Here is a 24,868-nt window from a genome sequence, read left to right on the forward strand (position 1 = left end):
TATAGAAAGCGGATTTCCGAGGCATTTGACCAGATGATACATATTTATTTTCATATGCAAAATTTTATTAATTCAAATTACTGACAAATTAGATTTTTCTTCAAAAAGCTAATTTATCAAATGCTCTTTCTACGTTTGCATTTATTTTTAAATTTAATATTCTGATCACTTTATAGATCTGTAGAGGCAAACAATCCCAAATAAAAAACTATTTCAAATAAAAACTGTCCTCAAAATAAAATAATTAAACAAAATTAGTTTTCACGATAAGTATTTCAATTATCTTCCTATCATACAGAATAAATCACTGGAAAATATATATTAATACCCTCAGTCCGACGCCTATGAATACTACCTTCAACGCAATTTGAGAAAAACCGTCGGCCGCCTCTTTTGACGTTGTTTATCCCAAGTCACTATTTTAATGGCTCGTTAGCGGCGTCCTCAAAGGGCATAGCGGATAGAAATATCTCAGTGAGTTTGTGAATGAATTGAAGTGCCACTTGCTTGATGTTGCTTTGATGTACCGCCATGTTTGCATTCTTGAAATTCTTTCACTCCCAGACAATACCCAATGGACTATAGATGATGAAAAAGCAAGTGACTTTTAATAGAATGGAAAACAAGGAAGTTGAACTCAGACAAATATTTGATTTCTTTTCAGCCGATATTAACACTTCACCACTTTCTAGACGTTCTATAAATCCTATAATTTTTTTTCATGTTCCAATATCTGAATGCTGTAAAAATTGTGGTGTTTTAGCTAAGGTCATCCTACAACATCTAATTTATTTTGACAAACATGCTCAGTGTTGTTTTACTCTAGACCCCAGGAAACATTTTGTTTGACCTATATAATAAACTTTGGTACTGATCGTTCATCCTTCGGTACTGACCGAAACAGCCATCATATATAAAAATAATTCATCTGGGTGAGTCTATACATCCACATTTGTCATTGCACAAGCAAAAAATAGACACCAGCTATATCAAAATTTTTAATAAATAAAAAAATCTACATAAAATGTTCAATACATTGGATTAGGACGAAATGTTGCGAAATATTTCGGTTATCATTCACATCGAAGTATTTCAGAACACATCAACATTCACTAACGTTATTTGATTCCTTAAACCAAACATAAATGTTATACAGATCGTTAAAAATAATATTGTAAATAAAATAAACCGTTCCTGCGGAAGTAGATATTCAAAATATTGATAAGGTACGTGAGGACTATCTGTATAATATTGTCGGACAAAAACAAAAGCGAAGACAAAACGTCCAGTTGTTCTTTTTTAAAAAGAGTCAAACTTGGAAATTTTAGAGTCCGTTCAAATTTTCTCTCTGAGAATCAAGAAAATTAGGTTTTGATTTTAGAAACGAAAGAAATGTTTAATACTTATCATAACTAGAAAAATTTAGGAGCTAGGGATAAATTTACAGTGTGCCTCGCTTTCTATAACTATTTTGTTAGATTTGATTCATTTTTGATAACATTCGACTCTTTCAGATGCCACTAAATCAATATTTAGGTAATTCTCACATTATTACCTGGGTTGTCTTATTAGGTGTGGAAAGAGCTCTCATTCTAATTTTCTAGTGGTTTCAAATCTGAAAAATCCGATCAGAATATTTTGTACAACTACACATCAGTACATTTCATTAATATTGTATGTTGTTTGATTCTGAGAAGTTACATTTACTTTGCTTTACTCGAAACGTTGGCCATTTTTATCATTTTGTCAAAAAAAAAGACAAAAGCTTTTCTTTCCACAAAAGAGACCTTTTTAATTATTAGTGTGGCAACAAAATGGGACTTGAAAATGTAATTCGGGAAAAAAAATTATACCACTTGGAAGTAGTTCAGTGAAATTCTGAATTTCTGTAATAACAAATGATGAAAATTATCAAAATGACGCTCTATCATTTTGATTTGAGTTTTACAAGCTGTTCTAGATGGGCTCGAAAGCTAACACACAGATGACGCTACTAATACTGAATCCTTATGATTTTTAGACAACCCTAATCTTCAAGACACGTGTACAAATTTCCCAGCTGTTGGACTATTAGTTTGTGGGATAGTGTGTCTTGATAAAGCTTTGCTTTTTTGTGAAAAAAATACTGTTGATGTCAAGGTTTGACTCGATGAACCTTATTCGGGAAAATCAACCGTTGAGGAGTGTTTTGCTGAGTTTGAACGAGGTGAAATGAAAATGTTGAAAACCTCGCATTCAAGACAAACATTTCGCATATCTACTCCGATAGCGGACCTTCTAGGTAGACAGTAGAACTTCATATACGTGTATAACTTATCATTAGGCACTCAAAACAATAACTGTATAAATATAGTTTGTATAATATAAGTTTGTAAGTGGAAAACATGATGCCCATGTTTCAATACAAATATATGACAAATTCTATAGCTATACTCTACATCTTTATGCTTAGGTATACATAAATAATATACTTACTCTTACGTTTCTAGAGGGTACGCTTGGATCGCCGACCCATACGAATAATGCACACGTAATACAAATACTGAGAATGGAGCAAATACATTGCGTTCCAGAGAGGTGTCAATTTTGTTATTCCCAACGAATGCATGTACTGAAGAAGAAAATTGTCATGAAAGTCAGTTTGTCACAGTCTGGAAATGAGAAAATCTCATACATGGTGCTCACACGTAAAAAAAATATATATCTACGGGAAACGGGATAATTCATAAATAAATATATCAGTTGGAATCATTTCCCTCACGGTGAATTTAAAAAACTAGTGGGACAAGTTTTGATACGTCTGCTCTTGTGAAGCAAAGAGGTAACCTAATCAATACGCGAATGAAATGCAAACTCAAAACTATCATTTGGAACGAATATGACTTTCGTTGAATTCATTTTTTTTGAGACCTGCCAAATTCGGGTGAAATAATAGAGATTTATTACCACAATTTAATTCAGTTATGTTTCATTCCAAATTGTTGTGCTAGTGGATAATCTGATGGTAACTATCTTTAATGGATCTAACAATGTGGCAACAGAAAAAATGTCCATCAGTGTTTTTCTATAGAAAAAAAGTGGGTCTAGAGAATTTTCTGTTGGAACTTTTGCTGAAGCTTTTCTCTCTCTACGTTTTTACTAGTGAGCTCAGAAAAAACCGTTCTGGTGAATCAAAGAAAGTTGCTTTTGCTCTAACGTAGTTAGTTCAGGAAATTCGGCTGTATTTGAACAATGGAAGTTGGAGTGGATTCAGGAAAATGTGTTTATTTCTGAGGTGTATTCAGAAAAAAGCAAGAGTGCTCAGGAAAATCGCTCTATCGAAACAATGGAACATACTTCTCCATTTAGAGTGGAATCAGGAAAAGGCCCTTTAATTCTGAACTTAGTGCTTTTTTTCTACTTAAAGTGTATTCAGAAAAAAACTTGTTGAAATGTCAGCTAATTAATTAATCTATCTAATCACTGATCATGGGAGTCTCAGAAAAAATTGCTTTGTTGGCTACCACTTCTATCTCCTGCTCTAATGATCCAGGTAGTTTTAAAATATGTCTTTTTAGAATGCCCCAAACACTTTTCTCTATTTTGAAAAGGTAAGTTCAGAAAATTTCCTTTTGAAACTTTTGGTAATGCTTTTCTCTTGCTACTTTTCAATTAGAGGCAGCTCAGGAAAAACCGCTCAATTGAGAAAATGGAAAATACTCTTCCATTCAGAAGTTAGAGCGGTTAGAGAAGTTAGGTGTATTCAGAAAAAGTAAGAGTGCTCAGAAAAATAGCTCTATTGAAACAATGGAAAATACTCTTCCATTCAGAAATTAGAGTGGGTTCAGGAAAATGTGCTTCTTTCTGAGGTGTATTCAGAAAAAAGCGAGAGTGTTCAGAAAAATCGCTCTATTGAAACAATGGAAAATATTCTTCCATTTAGAAGTCAAGAGTGGATTCAGGAAAATGTGTTTCTTTCTGAGGTGTATTCAGAAAAAAGCAAGAGTGATCAGAAAAATCACTTTATTGAAAAAATGGAAAATACTCTTCCATTTAGAAGTTAAGAGTGGATTCAGGAAAATGTGCTTCTTTCTGAGGTGTATTCAGAAAAAAGCGAGAGTGTTCAGAAAAATCGCTCTATTGAAACAATGGAAAATACTCTTCCATTTAGAAGTTGAGAGTGGATTCAGGAAAATGTGCTTCTTTCTGAGGTGTATTCAGAAAAAAGCAAGAGTGCTCAGAAAAATCTCTCTATTGAAACAATGCAAAATACTTTTCCATTTAGAGTGAATTCAGGAAAGATCTTTTAATTCTGAACTAAGTGATTTTTTCTACTACTTTCCTATTAGAGGGAGCTCAGAAAAAAACGCTCAATTGAAACAATAGAAAATACTATTCCATTTCAAAGTTAGAGAGAACTCAGAAAAATTTCCCTTAATTCTGAACCCAGTTTTTGTTTCTATCTGAAGTGTAAAGTTCACTCTATTTAATAACTGATCATGATAGTCTCAGAGAAAACTGCTGTGTTTAGAGGGCTGCCACTTCTTTTTCAGCTGTAATAATAACAAAATGGCTTCAGAAAATATCCTATTGAAACTTTTAGTAATGCTTTTCTCTTTCCACTCTCTTATAAGAGTGAGTTCAGAGAAAAATTGACAGACATTTTCTTTCTCCAACAAAATGGGCTCAGAAAAAAATGGCTGTATTGAGGTGAAGGAAAATGCTTTCCTGTTCTATAGTTATTATGGATCCAGAAAATGTTAAATGCAACCGCAGCTAATTTCTGCTCACAGCGTTCTCAGAAAAAAATTTCGGTTGAAATGGCAGCCAATTTTTTTAAACCTAAGCCAGACTGGTTTTTAAGAAAATGTATGTCATAACTACAGCCTCTGCTTTTCTCTGCTCGAAGTGAGCTTAAATTGCAACTAATTCTTTTTTCTACCTATAATTAGAGTGGCATCAGAAAATTTTTTGGTGAAATTGTGGCTAAGGCTTTTCTACATAACAGACAGTGTGGGATCAGAAAATTCTGTATTAAAATTGCAGCAATTACTCTTCTATAGTAACCAGAGTAGGCTCAGAAAAAAAATCTCTATTGAAATGGTAGCCAATGACGCTGAAAGTGAAAAAACTCTTGAAAATTTCAACCACTTATGCTGGTGGAATATGGAAGGAAATAAAAGTATTTCAGTAACACCAAAAAGCAGGTGTATAACGACAATACCAAAAAAAGTCCGACTTATTTTACCAAACGATCATTCGAAATGAAAACGTGAATCCTTAGTTTTGGAATAGTTGATTCGCAGAAGATGAAATGAGAAGGTTTGTCACTTTTTTGTTGCTGAATCCTCTATCCTTAAAAATAAAACAATTCTAAAGAAACAGCTGCTTCTGAATTGAATAAATCAATTGTTATAAAAACATTTCCCTCCAAGAAATCATTTTTGATTACCACTTTTTCTTCTACATGTGCCTTCTCGCCAAAATTGACACTTCTCGTTTAAACCTACAAATTTAAAGCACTATAAATAGGACTGCAATGTTAGAGTCAGTGCAGAAGACTGTCCGCCAGGACCCTGTGATATGTTCCTAACACTAAACTACCATTGCCAATATCTACCAGTTACCGTGGAAGGGTGCCCATTTTGACAAATCAATTCAAGTCGCCCAGCAATTTCCGATACAAAACTTATCATAAGTAGGGTCAACTCTTGAATCAGCATTTTTTAAACTCATACCAGCACTTTTTAAACTCAAAGGGACACTTCTTAAACTCAAAGCGTCATTTTTTAAACTCATACCAGCACTTTTTAAACTTATACCAGCACTTTTTAAATTCAAAGTGGCACTTGAACCATCAAATGTAAGAGAAAAGAAATTTTCATAGCTTCATAGGAATGAAAAGTAAATCTGCTTCATTTAAGAGTAACTTTGAATGGGGAATTCAAGAAAACGTGCTTTTTTACATTGAAATAAATGTATTACTAATAGTCCTGGCCATATTATTAACCGGTTAACCAAAAAATACGTAAAATTGATAGCTTCTGACAAAAAAGCTACGTATAACTGTATGGAGTCGGTAAAAAAATGGTGTTGTTGTTATACTACAAATTCCAACATACCACTACAGATTCAGCCTGTATAATATACTAGTAACCGGTTAATTAATTAAAAAAATGAAAGAAAATATGTAAAATCAAAAGGCTCATAACTCTGTGTGAATAAATTACTTTTCAGGTACTCAAAAGTGGTTTTGAGTAAAGAATTTGAGGAAAACAAAGGAATTATATGGTTGTAGCTTCTTAACCGGTTAATGAAAAACAGTAACACTGTTAAATTCGAACTTTAGGGTATTCGAAAACAGTTTTAAATGAAATATTTACGAAAATGAGTTACTTTTCTACCAAATCTAAAATATAACAACAATTTGTAACTGTAAAATGAATATAGTCGTACATAGAAATAAAAATATTTTCTGGTCCTCTTAAAAGTAGATTTGAAGGTAGAGTTTGAGAAAACTTGTTGTTTTCCACCGACATAGCTCATAGCGCTATGTAAATAAATAACTTTTCAGGTCAAAACGGTCAAAAGTTGGTTCAAGTTTAGAATTCAAGGGAACCGAATGGGATATATTACTATAGTTTCTTAACCGGTTAATAAAAAAAAGTAACACTGATAAATTCATAGAATCATTACTTTGGGATGTTTGAAAGCAGTTTTGAATGAAATAGTCACGAAAATATGTTATTTTTCTACTGAATCCGACATATCACTACAATTTTTGCCAGCAAAATAAATGTAAGGGTAGCCGGTTAATAAACAAAATGAATTAAACCGAGAAGCTCATAGCTCTATGGGAATGAAAAAAAACTTTACTGCTTCTCGTCAACATAGCTTTGAAAGAAGAATTTGTGGAAATATGTTATTCTTCTAGCAAACTACATATATTTCTTCAGTATTTTGACCGGTTAATAAAGAAAAACAGTAAAATCAATAAGTTTAAACAAAAAAACAAAAACAGTATAACTGACAAGCTCGTGAGAGAGAAAAGCTATTTTCCTGCTCTGATCGAAAGTAGTTTGTATAATATTCTATTGACCGGTTAAAAAAAATATCAACTTGACAATTCCTTTTCCTGTAGAACATGTTACTTTGTTTTTACAGAAAAACTACGTTTATATACGAGAAACCAATATTTAAATTTCTCCCAGAGTTAATTTCTCCAACTCAAGCATTTTCCTGAAGAATATCGTCACCGAATCGACAAAATGGGCGACCCTTCCACGCGTTGAAACGCCTCATAGGTAATTTTACACATAAATTATTTTGGTATCCTCCGTATCGCTACTCCCCCGTTTCATAAATCTATCGAGTAGAGATACTATACAGATTCTGGCTCAAAACCCCACTCTTTTTCTTAAGGTGCTTGTGGTGATGACGTCATCACTCCCTCATACACCCTTACATTATGCATCGTATCGCTCTTACACTCGTGTCACACCTAGCTCGAGTTGGGTGTTCCACAAGGTTCCGCTCGGAGGTCTGAAATATCGCGAAATGAGGCACCGCAAGAAAAATCATGGAATTCAGAGCCAGAATCTGTATAGTACCTTTACTCTATCGGAATATAACGACCGCTCCTCCGCCCTCTCATTACGTAAACTAAAAAAACAGTACAAAATTACTTTGGTCTTTACAAAATACTAAAAAGTGGAAATATACTCAGTGCGTCCGCTCCGGCCTCATTTGCCGTGCTCGTTGCTGCTTTCGGAATGATCAGAGTTATTGTTGACTTTCCCGCCTTCGGGCCTCTCCTTCTTGATGATCGTAATGTCGGGGCAGTGCGCCAGCGTCGAGGAGCTGTTGCTAGACCCGACGAGGCTCTTGAACATCATCGTGTTGTTCATCGGCACGTCGGGCAGGATGGAATCGGCCTCCTCGTCCGAGTCGTCGTACGACTCGCCTGCGTTCGACTGCCTGCTGGAGTTGGCGTCGGACGTGTCGAGCTGAGACATCGAAATCAGGTAGTTGGAGAGCGTCTGGGGCGTCACGTTGAGCTGTTCGGCGGCTCGGAACAGAGTTATCTCTTTCCGCTTCAGCTTGAGCAGCACGTCGGTGGGGCCTTGCTCTGTCCAGAAGTCCCGCACTCTGCAACAACACAAGCGGATGTTAGAAAGCGAGCCACGTTTTTGACATATCGTTACAGATTACTTCGAAAATAACTTTCCCATTTCTCTAGATAGTTTTCTGTTGCAGCAGTTCACTTGCTCTCACTAGTCACAACTTTCCTTCGTTATCAAGCCCTACACTCATTTGCAACCTCTCGAGTCATACCGGTTATTCACTTTCGCACAATTTGATTCCTGAATCGTAAAAACAGATATTCAGTTCATTTCTCTCTTTCTCTCTCTGCAGCCCTTCACGTTATCTCCTTTTTCCATTCCCACTACCTCATTATCGCTCTGCATTCTGAATCAACTTCTCTTTCAATGTCTCTGTGGTCTCAACCTCCTTTTTACACCCAGATTTTTATTCAATTCCCACTCTCAACCTTCTGTGGCAAACGGATACAACCAACGCCAACTTCCTTTCTCTCAATTCAACTGACCATTTCACTCTCATTATATGTTCTTGGACTCGTTATGCTTTTATCATTTATTACTTTTTTAATTATTTTGAAATGTTTACTACAAACCCTTTTTTGTGAGACACAAACCCTTCTCTCAGTCTCACTATGTTTTTCAAAATAATAAGATTATTTCCAAACTCAATCTTTTCCACTATTTTTATGGTTTCACTGTGATCTATTTCAAAGCATGAGGTCTTCTTGATTTCTCTTTGAACATTCTAATTATCTCCCTAAAAATCCACGAACTCTCTCTAGACTCTCTTGCTTGTAACTTCAACTATTTTTCTGCTCATTTTTTTGTCCTGGTATATGGTTGTTACTTTTATACTGCTTTTCTATGCCCATGCTCTCTTTCTTTCTAGACCAATGATTCTCACTTTCATGCTGATTGATCTATGCCCATGCTCTCTTTCTAGACCAATGATTCTCACTTTGATGCTGCTTTATCTATGCCCATGTTCTCTTTGTAGACCAATGATCACTTTTATGCTGCTTTCTCTATGCCCATGCATCTTTCTTTTTATACCTATGATTCTCACTTCCACGCTGCTTTATCTATGCCCATGTTATCTTTTTGGACCAATGATTCTCACTTTTATGCTGCTTTCTCTATGTCCATGCTATCTTTCTTTCTATACTTATGATTCTCACTTCCACGCTGCTTTATCTATGCCCATGTTATCTTTCTAGACCAATGATTCTCACTTTTATGCTGCTTTCTCTATGCCCATGTTATCTTTCTTTCTAGACCAATGATTTTCACTTTCATGCTGCTTTCTCTATGCCCATGCTATCTTTCTTTCTAGACCAATGATTCTCACTTTCATGCTGATTGATCTATGCCCATGCTCTCCTTCTAGACCAATGATTCTCACTTTCATGTTCTATGCCTATGCTATCTTTCTTTTTAGACCAATGATTCTCACTTTGATGCTGCTTTATCTATGCCCATGTTCTCTTTGTAGACCAATGATCACTTTTATGCTGCTTTCTCTATGCCCATGCTATCTTTCTTTCTATACCTATGATTCTCACTTCCACGCTGCTTTATCTATGCCCATGTTAACTTTCTAGACCATTGATTCTCACTTTCATGCTGATTGATCTATGTCCATGCTCTCTTTCTTTCTAGACCAATGATTCTCACTTTCATGCTGCTTTCTCTATACCCATGCTCTCTTTCTTTCTAGACCAATGATTCTCACTTTGATGCTGCTTTAGCTATGCCCATGTTCTCTTTCTTTCTAGACCAATGATTCTCACTTTTATGCTGCTTTCTCTATGCCCATGCTATATTTCTTTCTATACTAATTATTTTCACTTTCATGCTGCTTTCTCTATGCCCATGCTCTCTTTCTTTCTAGACCAATGATTCTCACTTTCATGCTGATTGATCTATGCCCATACTCTCTTTCTAGACCGAAAATTCTCACTTTCCTGCTGCTTTCTCTATGCCCATGCTATCTTTCTAGACCAATGATTCTCACTTTCATGCTGTTTTCTCTATGACCATGCTATATTTCTTTCTAGATCAATGATTTTCACTTTCATGCTGCTTTCTCTATGCCCATGCTCTCTTTCTAGACCAATGATTCTCACTTTCATGCTGATTGATCTATGCCCATACTCTCTTTCTAGACCAAAGATTCTCACATTCCTGCTGCTTTCTCTATACCCATGCTACCTTTCTAGACCAATGATTCTCACTTTCATGCTATTTTCTCTATGACCATGCTATATTTCTTTCTAGACCAATGATTTTCACTTTCATGCTGATTGATCTATGCCCATGTTCTCTTTCTAGACCAATGATTCTCACTGTCATGCTGCTTTCTCTATGCATGCTATCTTTCTTTCTAGACTGATAATTTTCACTTTTATGCTGCTTTATCTAGACCAATGATTCTCACTTTCATGCTGATTGATCTATGCCCATACTCTCTTTCTAGACCAAAGATTCTCACATTCCTGCTGCTTTCTCTATACCCATGCTACCTTTCTAGACCAATGATTCTCACTTTCATGCTATTTTCTCTATGACCATGCTATATTTCTTTCTAGACCAATGATTTTCACTTTCATGCTGATTGATCTATGCCCATGTTCTCTTTCTAGACCAATGATTCTCACTGTCATGCTGCTTTCTCTATGCATGCTATCTTTCTTTCTAGACTGATAATTTTCACTTTTATGCTGCTTTATCTAGACCAATGATTCTCAGTTTCATTTTCATGCTGCTTTCTCTATGCCCATGCTCTCTTTCTAGACCAATGATTCTCACTTTCATACCGTTTTCTCTATGCCCATGCTCTCTTTCTAGACCAATGATTCTCACTGTCATGCTGCTTTCTCTATGCATGCTATCTTTCTTTCTAGACTGATAATTTTCACTTTTATGCTGCTTTATCTAGACCAATGATTCTCAGTTTCATTTTCATGCTGCTTTCTCTATGCCCATGCTCTCTTTCTAGACCAATGATTCTCACTTTCCTGCTGCTTTCTCTATGCCCATGCTACCTTTCTAGACCAATGATTCTCACTTTCATGCTGTTTTCTCTATGACCATGCTATATTTCTTTCTAGACCAATGATTTTCACTTTCATGCTGCTTTCTCTATGCCCATGCTCTCTTTCTAGACCAATGATTCTCACTTTCATGCTGATTGATCTATGCCCATACTCTCTTTCTAGACCAAAGATTCTCACATTCCTGCTGCTTTCTCTATACCCATGCTACCTTTCTAGACCAATGATTCTCACTTTCATGCTATTTTCTCTATGACCATGCTATATTTCTTTCTAGACCAATGATTTTCACTTTCATGCTGATTGATCTATGCCCATGTTCTCTTTCTAGACCAATGATTCTCACTGTCATGCTGCTTTCTCTATGCATGCTATCTTTCTTTCTAGACTGATAATTTTCACTTTTATGCTGCTTTATCTAGACCAATGATTCTCAGTTTCATTTTCATGCTGCTTTCTCTATGCCCATGCTCTCTTTCTAGACCAATGATTCTCACTTTCATACCGTTTTCTCTATGCCCATGCTCTCTTTCTAGACCAATGATTCTCACTGTCATACTGCTTTCTCTAAGCATGCTATCTTTCTTTCTAGACCGATCATTTTCACTTTCATGCTGCTTTATCTAGACCAATGATTCTCAGTTTCATTTTCATGCTGCTTTCTCGCCGATGCTCTCTATCTAGACCAATGATTCTCACTTTCATGCTGCTTTCTCTATGCCCATGCTCTTTGCCTTGAGCTCTCTCTCTTATTTCAATCTTTTCCACACGTCTTCTCCCGTCGCCAGAGGACAACACAACAAAAAACTGTAATTCCTAAGTGTTCAAATTACCTCTTTACCTCAACGAGCCGACCTAGTGGTGGAGCACCGATAAGTCTCAAATGAAAGTTCTCTCACCTATAAGGGTGCTTGAGACACCCGTACGAGTCCCTGTATCTGCCGTAGAGCGTACCGTACGAGACTCCGAGCAGTTCGGCGGCGACTTTCATCTCCAGATTTTTCGTCTTGATCGCGTCCATGACGCGCTTCGTGAAGGGCTCTTCCCAGAACTGCTGCCTACGCCCCGTGTTCAGGTAGTCGTTCATCTTAACGACGTCCGGCCATTCTTTCTCTAGCGCCGGCGTCAGGAAAGATTGCGTGCCGGACGTAGTTACATTCGCGGCTGCGGAGGAAGCATTGCTCGAGCAGCTCTTGTTCGTCGACATGTTGAACTTGTTGACTTCTTTGGAATCGTTGGCGGAGAACGAGGGGTCGCTCTGCTCGTCGATCATCAGGTCGTCTTCTTGAGGCTGGAATTCACAAACGGATTCATTATTTTTTTACCTATGATTGCGAGAACATTAAGAAGTCAAAGGAAAAAAGAAGATGTGTCACTGAAAAGGTCCGCACCGCAAATTAATAAGAATATTACGAGGGTATCTGGAAAGTTTCCGACTTCAACATGTAGATGGCAGCACTCGTAGAGGAAAGCTATTGAACTTCGTTGTTCGTCTGGCGACAATTACTCACCAATGTTTCAGCCATTTTGGACGCGCAGTTATTTTGTAACAGTCGTTTCAGTGAGTACAATAATAAATCAGTAAACAATAAAAATAATAATAATAATATTTATTTGCAGTTCCATATAAATTCAATAAATATACAATCTATAAAAATGATTAAAAAAAAAACTACAAATAAGGATAGAAACAACATGTACTGGAAGGGAAAAAACACAGAAAAAAGAAGAGAAAGAAAAAAGAAGAGAAAAAAAAGGGGGAAGGGGAGAGAGGGAAGAGAGAGAGAAAACATGTTAAATTTATTACTGAAAATTTTTCAGAAGTATAAAATGGATTTCATTGATGCTTTATGGCATTATGGCTTTATGATTGAGCAGCGATGAGATATTTTTTGTAACAGCACTTAAATGAAGAAACTTTACTAACTTTATATTTTTGTGGAATATTATTGTACAAACTATATACAGTGTGACCCATTTAAGATAGAAGCACCCTAATAAAACTTACTTTTTTTAACCGATTGGAATGATTTTTTTTTGTTAGGTGGATATTCAAAAAGTCTATTAGGACACCAAATATCATGAGTAAATCTCAATTTCCAGGGCCAACTAATCTTATTTTTCAAGGTCAAAAATCTAAAAAAATTACTAGCAATTTTTTTAGAAAAACTCTGACTACACCACTGGATTTGTGACATTTTCAAATGGGTAACATGTAAATTACGTTGAAATGCGTCAATCAATAAAAAAGTTATAAAGGAATGAAATTTGAAAAATATGCCGTTTAATCAACCCACCAATTCATGTTCAGGAATTTTATGAGAATTCTGTATACTCCACTGGATTCAGGATGTCTTGAAATATTACTGATCACAGTTTCATCGAAATCTGTTCGGTAATAAAAAAGTTATAAAGGAATAAAATTTGAAAAATATGTTGTTCAATGGAATTTTAGCAACGTTCTTACTACACCACTGGATTAGGGGCAATATTCAACAAAATATTATTTATTCAAATAAAATTCATGAAACGTTTATGGGAGAATCAATTTCCTTTCATAATGTATGTCGAATCATATCAATCAATCAGTTTATCACAACAAACTTTAGTGTCAATAATTTCAAATGAATCTACAAAAAACTAACTGTAAGTACATTTTTCTAATTGCTACAAACTAGCGGAAAACAATCTTTTATTCACAATCAATGTAAAAATAGAAACCAAGAAGATACCGAATTGAAAAATAAATGAGTGCAATTCATATTCTGGTGGCCTCCACCAAACTTCCATCCAATTCAATGCAATCATATCGCTTACGAATATTTTTTAAAGTATTCCTCAATTGTTGTGGAGTAATTGCATCGCAAGCTTGCTGAATTTTGGTGCACAGTTCCACTCGATTCCTTGGTCGTGATTTGTAAACCTTTTGTGTAACATAACCCCAAAGGAAAAAATCGAGTGAAGTAAGGTCAGGCGATCTTGGTGGCCATCCAATTAATGTACTCCCCCTTCCTATCCAATGATTAGGGTAATTTTGATTCAGCCAACTCTTCACAATTCCCGCATTATGTATGGAACAACCATCTAACTGAAAATATAAATTTCTTGTTTCTGCAAGGGGAAGTTCATTTATTGCGTCCGAAAATTCATTCCTTAAAAATTGTAGGAAAATTGCGCCATTCATGTTGCCGTCGAAAAAGAATGGTCCAATTATCCTTTCATTCAGTATTCCACACCAAACGTTCACTTTTTCTGAATACTGCCTTTTACAGTTTATCACCCAGTTAGGAATTTCAGTGGCCCAATTGCGAATATTTTGTGATGAAACCACTCCATTTGTTGTGAAACTAGCTTCATCACTAAATAATATTTTCTTTAAAAATTGCCAGTCATTAAGATACTCGCCCTGGGTCCATAAGCAGAATTCCAATCGTTTTTCTTGATCACCTAGTTCCAGAGTATGTAAAAACTTTGGTTTAAATGGCCTCAATTTATTTTTCTTCAGACATCGCCTAACATTCTCCCTAGGTAAGTTTAAATCTAAGCTGGCATCCCTCAAACTACTATTTGGATTATTTCTGAAGTAATCTAATATAGTCTGGTTATTTTCGTTCCTTCTTCGTATATTGTTCTTTAAAATATATGTGGTTACTGCTCCAGTCCGATTGAAAACTTGGTTTATTTTATGTACCGTGCTGTTACTTATGGCTGGACGATTTGGGTGTCTTTCATTGAATATTCTAGTTACTTCTCTTTCACTCCGGTAATCATCACCGGAAAGACGTATAATTTCTTTTTTTGAATTGACAATTGAGCCATTATCTGTTTTTATTTTGAAACACAAATTATTCAGTTCACTAATGGTGCGTAACAAAATGACAATTTAACAAAATGACAATTCATGCGCAAATAAATAGATGAGAAACTGTAAGTCACAGCTAACTTGTTTATTTCATTAATGCATTCTGAATAACAGGCAGTTAAAATGGCAAATCTCATTTTTTGCTTTTCAACAAAAGGAAGAAATCACAGCTGATGTTACCTACTGGAATGATAATAATTATTATCCATTGCATATTTTTTTCCTTATAATTTCTATTGGGAGTACATTAGACTTGTCTTATATTGTTGAAATTGTTTTCATGAAAATTAACCAGGAGTTCTCTCTTGATTGTACTTGTTTATGTATCCACTCCACTTCGAGAAATACCTATAGACTATTTTTACCATCATGATTTTCAGATGTTATAATTGTACGACATTGCAATAATCACCCCAATAATTTTTTCAATAATTAACAGTGGTGTAGTAAGAAAGTTGTTAAAATTTCATTTTACAACATATTTTTCAAATTTCATTCCCTTATAACTTTTTTATTACTGATCAGATTTCGATGAAACTGTGACCAGTGATATTTCATCCTGAATCCAGTGGTGTATTCAGAATTTTCATAAAATTCCTGAACATGAATTGGTGGGTTGATTAAACGGCATATTTTTCAAATTTCATTCCTTTATAACTTTTTTATTGATTGACGCATTTCAACGTAATTTACATGTTACCCATTTGAAAATGTCACAAATCCAGTGGTGTAGTCAGAGTTTTTCTCAAAAAATCGCTAATAATTTTTTTAGATTTTTGACCTTGAAAAATAAGATTAGTAGGCCCTGGAAATTGAAATTTATTCATGATATTTGGTGTCCTAATAGACTTTTTGAATATCTACCTAACAAAAAAAAACATTCCAATCGGTTGAAAAATGTAAGTTTTATAAAGGTGCTTCCATCTTAAATGGGTCACACTGTATATTATAGCTGAAGGATCGCGATATAGAGTAGTTTGATGGGGCGGAGGAGAAAGTAACCCTTTAAACCTCAAATTTAGAGTGTGTACATCTCTACGAAATCTTATTTTGTCAAACAAATATGATGGACATTTGTTAATCAATATTTTATGAAAGAGGGTAGCCGAGTGTAAAACACGTGTATTTTCCATAGTAAACCAATTGGTTTCCTCAAGTTTATATGAAATTCTGTCCATATTTTCTAATACCATATATGTACCATCCAGGCATGAACCATACACAACATCACAATATGCAAAATGACTCAACACAAGATCATTTGTTGATTTTATTTTCAAACTTATTGATAATAAATGACGATGAGGATAAAGCATTTTCAAACTCACGTAACTTCTTTGAACACATTTTGTGACATGTTTTGTAAACCTCAAATTCACGTCTGTTTCGATACCTAAATTTTTTGCCACGTTCTTGGGGCATATTACTGTATCACCAATAACAATATTAATATGTCTCTCCACCAAGCTACGATTAGTACCAAAAACAAGCAGATTAGTTTTGTTTGAAATAATTTTGAGGTTATGAGCTTCAGATGCTGAAATAAGACGAGCTGAATCGTCATTCAATTTTTGATTAGCAGTAGCAACGTCATTAGGGTTGAATGATAGATATAGTTGAGTGTCATCCGCATACATATGTGAATTACAATGTCTTAAAACAGAAACTAGATCACAAGTGTATATGCAAAATAATAAGGGTCCAAGTATAGATCCCTGAGGCACTCCAAATTCAATAAATTCGCTGCTTGATTTTCTCTTCGAGTAAAAAAACTTCTGCTAGATAAAGCTTATTATAGTATAAAGTGAGTTCGAATTATATCGAGGTTATGTACAGCGCCATCTGCCCGCGAATAGATCAAGCAATAATGTCAATAATTCTGTCAAATACAGATCTCGAGCTTGAGAGTTACAAACAAACAAACATACATACAGATTGAGCTAATAAAAGCGTGTCAATTGAAAAACAAATCGGTCCTATTGAAAGTAATGAGTTCAAAGAAAACATACCACTTCTTTTTTTACTTTAACCGGGGATTCCTCGTTTTCTGTATTGTCAGCTCCCTCATTTGCCGATTGGTCCTCCTCCCAGATATTCAAGTCATGTTCGCTGCTAGACATCGCGTCATTGGAATAGGCGTCTTCCTGGGCACCTGAAACTGTCATGATTTTTGGCGTAGTAAACGTCTGCTCATAGTCATCTATAGGTGGTCGACCTCGTTTTCTTCTATTTGTCGGTGTCGGGCTAAAAAAAAAGCACATCCATCACATTGTGAAAACCTCATTGTCCTCATCAGAAGGCGAAATGAAAAATGGCGTACCACAAGGTTCAATACTGGGACCGATACTTTTCTTGAAATTATCGCGAATAAGCGACTAATGCTTTTTTTGAATAAACACAATATTCTACATGAACATCAATTTGGATTCATCAGAAATAGATCCACCACCGACGCAGTAGTTGAAGTAATCCAACAGGTGATTAGCAACGTGGAAAATGGAGACCATACGGTTCTGACACTGTGGGATCTGAGCAAAGCTTTCGACTGTGTAAACCAGCATTTATTACTAGAGAAACTTGACTTTTACAGTATCAGAGGGTCAGCTTTGAAATTCTTCCAGTCTCATCTCTCATCTAGAAAGCAGGCAGTATACGTAAATGGTAATTTATCAGATGAAAGGTCTATGAATAACGGAATACCTCAGGGATCCAACTTGGGTCCATTCCTTTTTGTAATCCATATAAATGATATATTTACCCAAATACCAAATACAGGCAAATTTAAAGAGACATCCGGATGACAGGAGAGGACAAATGCCTAAACTGAGGCGTTATAACCGTATAAAAGAACAAACAAGAAGATAAAACGTTTAGTTTGAGTAGAGCCATGAAGATGATAGTTCAGCCTGCTAGCGAAAGCGCTCGCATATAATAATTAGAAGTTATTAAAGCTGCAATTCCTATATTGCATCTGAATTTTAATTAAAAAAAAAATAATTTATTTATTCATCAATTTCTTTTTTGTTCCCTTCAAAGTAGTCACGTTTAATACACTTGAGCCAATCTCGTGAACGAGAAAAAGTCGCAGGGGGCCAAATCCGGTGAACGCGGTGGCTGAGGCATGATTGCTAAACAGCTGCTAAACTTAGCCCACGAAATTTGAATATTCACCTCATTTTTTTTTAACAGTCCCCGTATATACAAAACAGTTCTCTCGATATCGTCTCATCATAATTTGTATTTAATTTGCATGTAAATGAGTACGAAACATAAAAACACACACATACATTTAGTATGTTTTACAGAGTGAGTAGAATCCATTTTCCATTTTAACCTCACCTTTCATGTTTTGTATGGACAAATTAATGCATTCTTGAACATAATTGTCTCCAGATAACTATTCAAAAAAATGCATCCATTTACATATTAGCGTTGAAGCATATGTCGCGAGATACGAGTAATAAAATTAATCATGATAGTTTTGCATATTTATGGTTGTTTTTAAAAAGAAACACTGGAAGGTAGTAATTATAACATTCATGTCTACCACTACTTTTACTGTATGGTAATATTATTTGTTATCCACAGATTATCTCTTGTTCTTATTAGCAATAATGAAAATGACTTTTTTACAATAATATTTATTTATTTATTCACGGATTCAAGACCCATTTCACTCAATACAATTTAAAAATTAAAAAGCCTGCTTTGTCAACATTAATATCTTGTTTTAATTCTTGAACTTTAATTTAATGTTTCTGATTGATTTAGTTCTCAAGCCTGCTTTGTCAACATATTAAATTTTTTACCACAGACTTTTTGAAGTGTGCTTGAGCCATATCAATATCTTGTTTTAATTCTTGACCTTTATTTTAATGTTTCTGATTGTTTTAGTTCTCAAGCCTGCTTTGTCAACATTAATATTTTGTTTTAATTCTTGACCTTCATTCTAATGTTTCTGGTTGTTTTAGTTCTTAAGCCTGCTTTATCAACATATTAATTTTTGACCTTTATTTTAATGTTTCTGATTGGTTAAGTTCTTAAGCCTGCTTTGTCAAAATATTGAATTTTTTACCACAGGCTTTTACCATAGACTTTTTGAAGTGTGCTTGAGCCATATTAAAATCTTGTTTTAATTCCTGACCTTTATTTTAATGTTTCTGATTGGTTTAGTTCTTAAGCCAGCTTTGTCAACATATTGAATTTTTACTACAGACTTTTACCATAGACTTTATGAAGTGTGCTTGAGCCATATTAATATCTTGTTTTAATTCTTGACCGTTATTTTAATGTTTCTGATTGTTTTAGTTCTTAAGCCTGCTTTGTCAACATATTAAATTTTTTACCAGACTTTTTGAAGTGTGCTTGAGCCATATTAATATCTTGTTTTAATTCTTGACCTTTAATTTAATGTTTCTGATTGATTTAGTTCTCAAGCCTGCTTTGTCAACATATTAAATTTTTTACCACAGACTTTTTGAATTGTGCTTGAGCCATATTATCATCTTATTTTAATTCTTGACCTTTATTTTAATGTTTCTGATTGTTTTAGTTCTCAAGCCTGCTTTGTCAACATTAATATCTTGTTTTAATTCTTGACCTTCATTCTAATGTTTCTGGTTGTTTTATTTCTTAAGCCTGCTTTATCAATATATTCATTTTTGACCTTTATTTTAATGTTTCTGATTGGTTAAGTTCTTAAGCCTGCTTTGTCAAAATATTGAATTTTTTACCACAGGCTTTTACCATAGACTCTTTGAAGTGTGCTTGAGCCATATTAAAATCTTGTTTTAATTCCAGACCTTTATTTTAATGTTTCTGATTGGATAAGTTCTTAAGCCTGCTTTGTCAACATATTGAATTTTTTACCACAGACTTTTTAATGTGTGCTTGAGCCATATTAATATCTTGTTTTAATTCTTGACCTTTATTTTAATGTTTCTGATTGGTTTAGTTCTTAAGCCAGCTTTGTCAACATATAGAATTTTTACTACAGACTTTTACCATAGACTTTCTGAAGTGTGCTTGAGCCATATTAATATCTTGTTTTAATTCTTGACCATTATTTTAATGTTTCTGATTGGTTTAGTTCTTAAGCCAGCTTTGTCAACATATTGAATTTTTACTACAGACTTTTACCATAGACTTTCTGAAGTGTGCTTGAGCCATATTAATATCTTGTTTTAATTCTTGACCGTTATTTTAATGTTTCTGATTGTTTTAGTTCTTAAGCCTGCTTTGTCAACATATTGAATTTTTTACCGCAGACTTTTACCAAAGACTTTTTGAAGTGTACTTGAGCCATATTAATATCTCGTTTTAAATTCTTGACCTTTATGTTAATGTTTCTTATTGTTGTAGTTCTTAAGCCTGCTTTGTCAACAAAACCTAAACTTTCATGACAATAAAGCATTTCTGACTCTGACTCAAATACATGTACGTATGAACAGAACCTCAACAGAATGATTTGGGGTCCCACAAGGTAGTGTACTGGGCCCACTCTTATTTATTATATATCTGAATGAAATTTACTATTCAACAGGTAGACAATCGATTTACTTATTTACAGATGAAACTTTATTATACATATCAAATAATAACAAAATAGAGGAGATGCAATAAATCGAACTGTTGAATATTTATTGAGCAATAAACTTGTCGTAAATGTAAATGTGATAATTGGATCTAAGCATGAGTTGAATAAAATTGACCATGATATAGTGAACATCAAAATAGGAAATGAATATCGTTTTTCAGAGCCCAGTTCATAATTCCATTGGATACATCAACTACTTGAGTTCTGTTTTTGGATGAACAGTTAAAAAGTTCAACTTGTTCCATATCCTTGTCCTTGCTCAAGTAACAAGCCAAGGTGTATTTACCCAAATGATTCACTACAATCTAAAAATACTCCTAATATTTTTACAGCTTCATATTTCGCCCGGATTATGTTTATGGCAAAGATTATCATTCTGCCAGTAACTCAACTAAGAGGAAAAGTAATTTTGAGGGTTAATTGTTAAGCTTTATATTTCCAGTAAGATGTTGTTTGTAAGAACAACATTTACTGTGATTTGCGTTTGGAGCCATCTATACTGAAAAAGATACTTTATTTTTGGATTTTCACGCCCAGAATTGCAGTTTTTCAAATTAACGGTGTCAATGAAGGAAAATGTAAAGTTGTTGGGTTTTTTTTCTTCGTCTTTCAAGAGGAGGTTGACTTTTCCTCCAGTTGGTATCTGACAGTTACTTCTTTGCATGATCTTTGAAATTGTTTACTTTCTCCCTTTCTTTGGAAGATTTCCATTTTTTTTTGTATGAAGATAAAGAAGTTGAAATCCAAAAACTTCCTTTCCCAAGAATTGGACCCCCCCTAAAAATATACTTCTCTAAAATTTATTACTTCTGTATTCTTCCATTTTTATTCTTGAATACAATGACAAGGTCATTTACATAAATAAGGAAAAAATCAGGCCCAGTACTGATCCTTGTGGAACGCCCCATAAGATATCCTTGCTGTGTGATAGTTTTTTTCGTTTGATCTTACTAACTCTTTTCTATCACTTAATCACAATCATTACACACTCCTCTGAAGCCACAGTAGTTCAACTTTTACAAAAGAAGTCACACAATCAAAAGCTTTGGAGAAATCGCAGAATACTGCAGCTACGACCTCACCATTGTTGAGATGTGTGTAGACATGTTCAAGAAAGGAAAAGACTGCAGCATTTGTGCCTTTTGCTTTCTGAAAGCCAAATTGACAGTTGGTTAATATATTGTATTTATAAAGAAGAGCTAATACGCTTTTTTTCACCATTTTTTCTATATCTGTTCAAAATCTGTTTTTCCATCGACCAGCTGTCGCACCCCTACGAACGACAACCCTCAGAAGTCAAAACTTGTGCGAGCTAAGGATTAACGAGGTCTTACCTTTTAACGTGTGATTCCTAACACGTTGATACTATGAATAAATTATATTTTACATACCGGTACCTATTTTAAAATTGTTCATGTTATGTTCACTTTTGCATTGCACCAAAAAGCAATATTTTTGAACAGGGTTATGATTTTATGAAGAATTATTTATTTATTCAAAGTGAACCTTCAGAATCATATACAATTCCAAATGGCATATAAAAATATCGATAAAAAAATAGAGAATATAAAAAAGAAAAACAAGCACAAAGCAAAACAAAATAGAAACAAATTAAAATCAGCAGAATATCGTAAGTAATTGATTTTAAGAACAGCTTGCTTTTTGAACTGGTCAAAAGTCAAATGTATGATGTCAGTAAAGTTTCTTTATAATCTTGTAGTGAAAGCAGTATTTCCATAATTGTTTCGATGATTTTGAATATAAAAAACCTTGACAGGGGGTTCTGACACTGACATCAATGAACAGCCTGTTTAATATATCATGGTAAGTTTACGCCTATCCTTGCGAGTTTGGAAGTTGACTACTGTAAGCCTGGTATGGGCATTACGAATAAAAACTGTAGAGTTCTGCAAATTTGACTGTATTACAGGTCATAACAGAGATTGATGTCAACAAAAAAAAAAACTATAGCTGACTCCCGTTTCATGAATTACCCACTTGTACATCACAACTCTAGGACTTTTCTAACTATATGCAAAAGGAAATGCCAAGATAATTTGTGATTAAGAACAACAGCCAGATCGTTTGAAGCATGCAAGCATTAGTCTCCAACATCACCAACTTGGCACTTATACAAGAATTGTAAAAGAAAACTGAGTGTTTCAAGAGATTACCTGTGGGGCATGACTGCTTGAACTTGAGGAATTGCATTCTGAACACCATTAGAATTCGAATCTGCATTCGACGGTTGCTCTTCATCCCGCCAAGAAACTTCGGCCAGCCCCTTTATCCTGAGTTCCTCAGCCGTTTTTAATAAAGTTGCGAGATGACACTGGAAAACAAATCCATTTTGAAAATTGCATTTTGTTACAGGGTATTCTATCTTTTCAATGACTTTGAAAGTCTCTTTTGGAAAGGTGATGATTGGTGTTTTCACTCAAAACTTTCGAGAAGTACACCCAGAGATTGATAGTTTTCGAATAAGTACTCTTTCATGCATTTTGTTTTGTAGTGTTCCTGTGTACAACATCTTTCAATGCCGTTACGAATGTTCGTAGTCTCAATGTTCATATATCTGAAAGTACCTATTTAACAAAGATTTTGCTACAGTTTTTATCTAAAATTAACTTCTACGCATGATCTACACCACTGTGTGAAGATGAAGATTCCCACTTTTCTATATAATGGTGGAAAACTAAAGAGCCACTAGGTTTTCTTTTTCAAAAACTAATTTCTCCTGAAAAATACTACCTTTTCAATTGTACTGTTCAAATGTTGTCAACAAATGAACCCTTGAGAAAATTTATTATTATTATTATCGTACAGTTATCTCAACTACACGACCACACTGGTTTTTTGTAATTTTACTATTCAATAGTCTTCTTGGTAGTAGTCTGTAAATAGTTAATTGTTTTGGAAAACAGAGGTTGTAAATTCACCAAAGAGCAATGGTTTTGCTGAATAACGTTGTTGTATCACTGAACTACACAGTGAAAGTATGAGACATCCCTGTGTGGTTTCGAATTTCAAGGCGAACCTCCCAAACCCATTATTTGATCCCGCTTAAATTCCAACTACAACGAGAGCTAAAGTACTTACATGTTCTACATTAATTTCTCCTTTGTACATAAACTCTACTAAACATTTGATATCTACGTATTTTACATCCTTCATGATGAGTATGGGGTCCTTCTCTTCGTACTGGGAAAGTATAGTTTCAAAATAGGTACTGCAGGCAGAGAGGACTATTTTGTGGGCCTTGATTGTCCTTCCTTCGCACGCTAAAGTAACATCACAGAATGCTTCACGTTCCAAAAGCTGAGAAAACATACTTTGCAGGTTGGAATGGTGGTACCTCCATCTCAAACAATACTGTTGGGGCAGCATTTTGAAATGTTTTCTTGGTTATGTTGGAAAAATATAGTTCAACTATTCATATATTTACAGGCTTGACAAACGCGTTTCACTTAAAATTCGAATCACCTTCAAAACAACCTCAAAATACCAAAAAAATCGATACCACTTGAACTCTTCGGATTTTCTTAGATCTTCATCTTGTTTTCAAAACACTGTTAGATTGTCACATAACACTCGGCTCGTCACTTTTCGCAACAAAACAACTCCAAACTTCCGATGACCTTTTCTCAAAATTTGGATACGCGTATGTAAATGTTCAGTCATTTGGAAAATTCTCTCGGTCTTTTATGAGTCAGTGAGCCAATACAAACCACGTAAGACCCCTATAAACCATGTATAGTCTGTATATTTGCCGGGCCAAGCCTTTGAGGCAAATCAATACCAGTTCGTCTCGAAAAAATACACTCAAAAAATTTCCAATATTTTCTACATTTCCCAATCTAACACACGGCAGACGCGGAAGACGGCCGCAACTTCCAAGAAACTGACAGTCTTTTAGACTAAGCTAACGGCATCGAATAGATGGTAACGTAAACTCAAAATGGGGTCAAAATTTGTACTGACAACGCAGACTGTACCGACGATAATTGGGCCTTTCTTCATATTTATTTTTACGAACTCGAGATATTTTTCAGAACCTGTGAAAAGAAATAGAAAGAGAAAATCTATACATAGGCCAAGTTTCAAGTTCAACGATCGCATTCCGAGATTTTCAGGGCCAAGCAGAAATTATTTGAGAACGAAAACCGAACCCTTTAGAAATAAGGGGCCTCTTGACAGTCTTGACTCAAATTTTATTTATTCCCTTACTCGGTTTGTTCTAATTTGGAAAAGAAAGTAATTTGGTAAATGAAACGAG

At 34.7% G+C, this 24,868-nt stretch overlaps 1 protein-coding gene across 1 annotated transcript; it reads right to left on the reverse strand.

Moving 5' to 3' along the window:
• Positions 1–985: 985 nt before the first annotated feature.
• On the reverse strand, positions 986–24,839 carry LOC111508021 (uncharacterized). Its single transcript, XM_023163438.2, has 5 exons — positions 23,692–24,839; positions 22,767–22,924; positions 17,006–17,240; positions 12,034–12,425; positions 986–8,127 (listed from the first exon to the last, which is right to left on the reverse strand). The coding sequence occupies exons 1-5, from the start codon at positions 23,977–23,979 to the stop codon at positions 7,722–7,724; spliced, it is 1,479 nt and encodes a 492-aa protein (XP_023019206.1). The 5' UTR covers positions 23,980–24,839; the 3' UTR covers positions 986–7,721.
• Positions 24,840–24,868: the final 29 nt, after the last annotated feature.

This window comes from Leptinotarsa decemlineata, unplaced genomic scaffold (assembly GCF_025532065.1).
Source record: "Leptinotarsa decemlineata unplaced genomic scaffold, Ldec_3_MD MMD2_tig00026361_RagTag_RagTag, whole genome shotgun sequence".
Taxonomy (NCBI): domain Eukaryota; kingdom Metazoa; phylum Arthropoda; class Insecta; order Coleoptera; family Chrysomelidae; genus Leptinotarsa; species Leptinotarsa decemlineata.

Excerpts from the sequence above, each read along its gene's own strand:
- LOC111508021 (XM_023163438.2), bottom strand. The coding sequence starts at position 23,979 with ATGCTGCCCCAACAGTATTGTTTGAGATGGAGGTACCACCATTCCAAC. Across the intron at positions 12,426-17,005 it reads TTAAAGTAAAAAAAGAAGTG|CCTCAAGAAGACGACCTGAT; the intron begins GTATGTTTTCTT and ends TGTGAATTCCAG. Across the intron at positions 8,128-12,033 it reads TGTCTCAAGCACCCTTATAG|AGTGCGGGACTTCTGGACAG; the intron begins GTGAGAGAACTT and ends GTGTTGTTGCAG.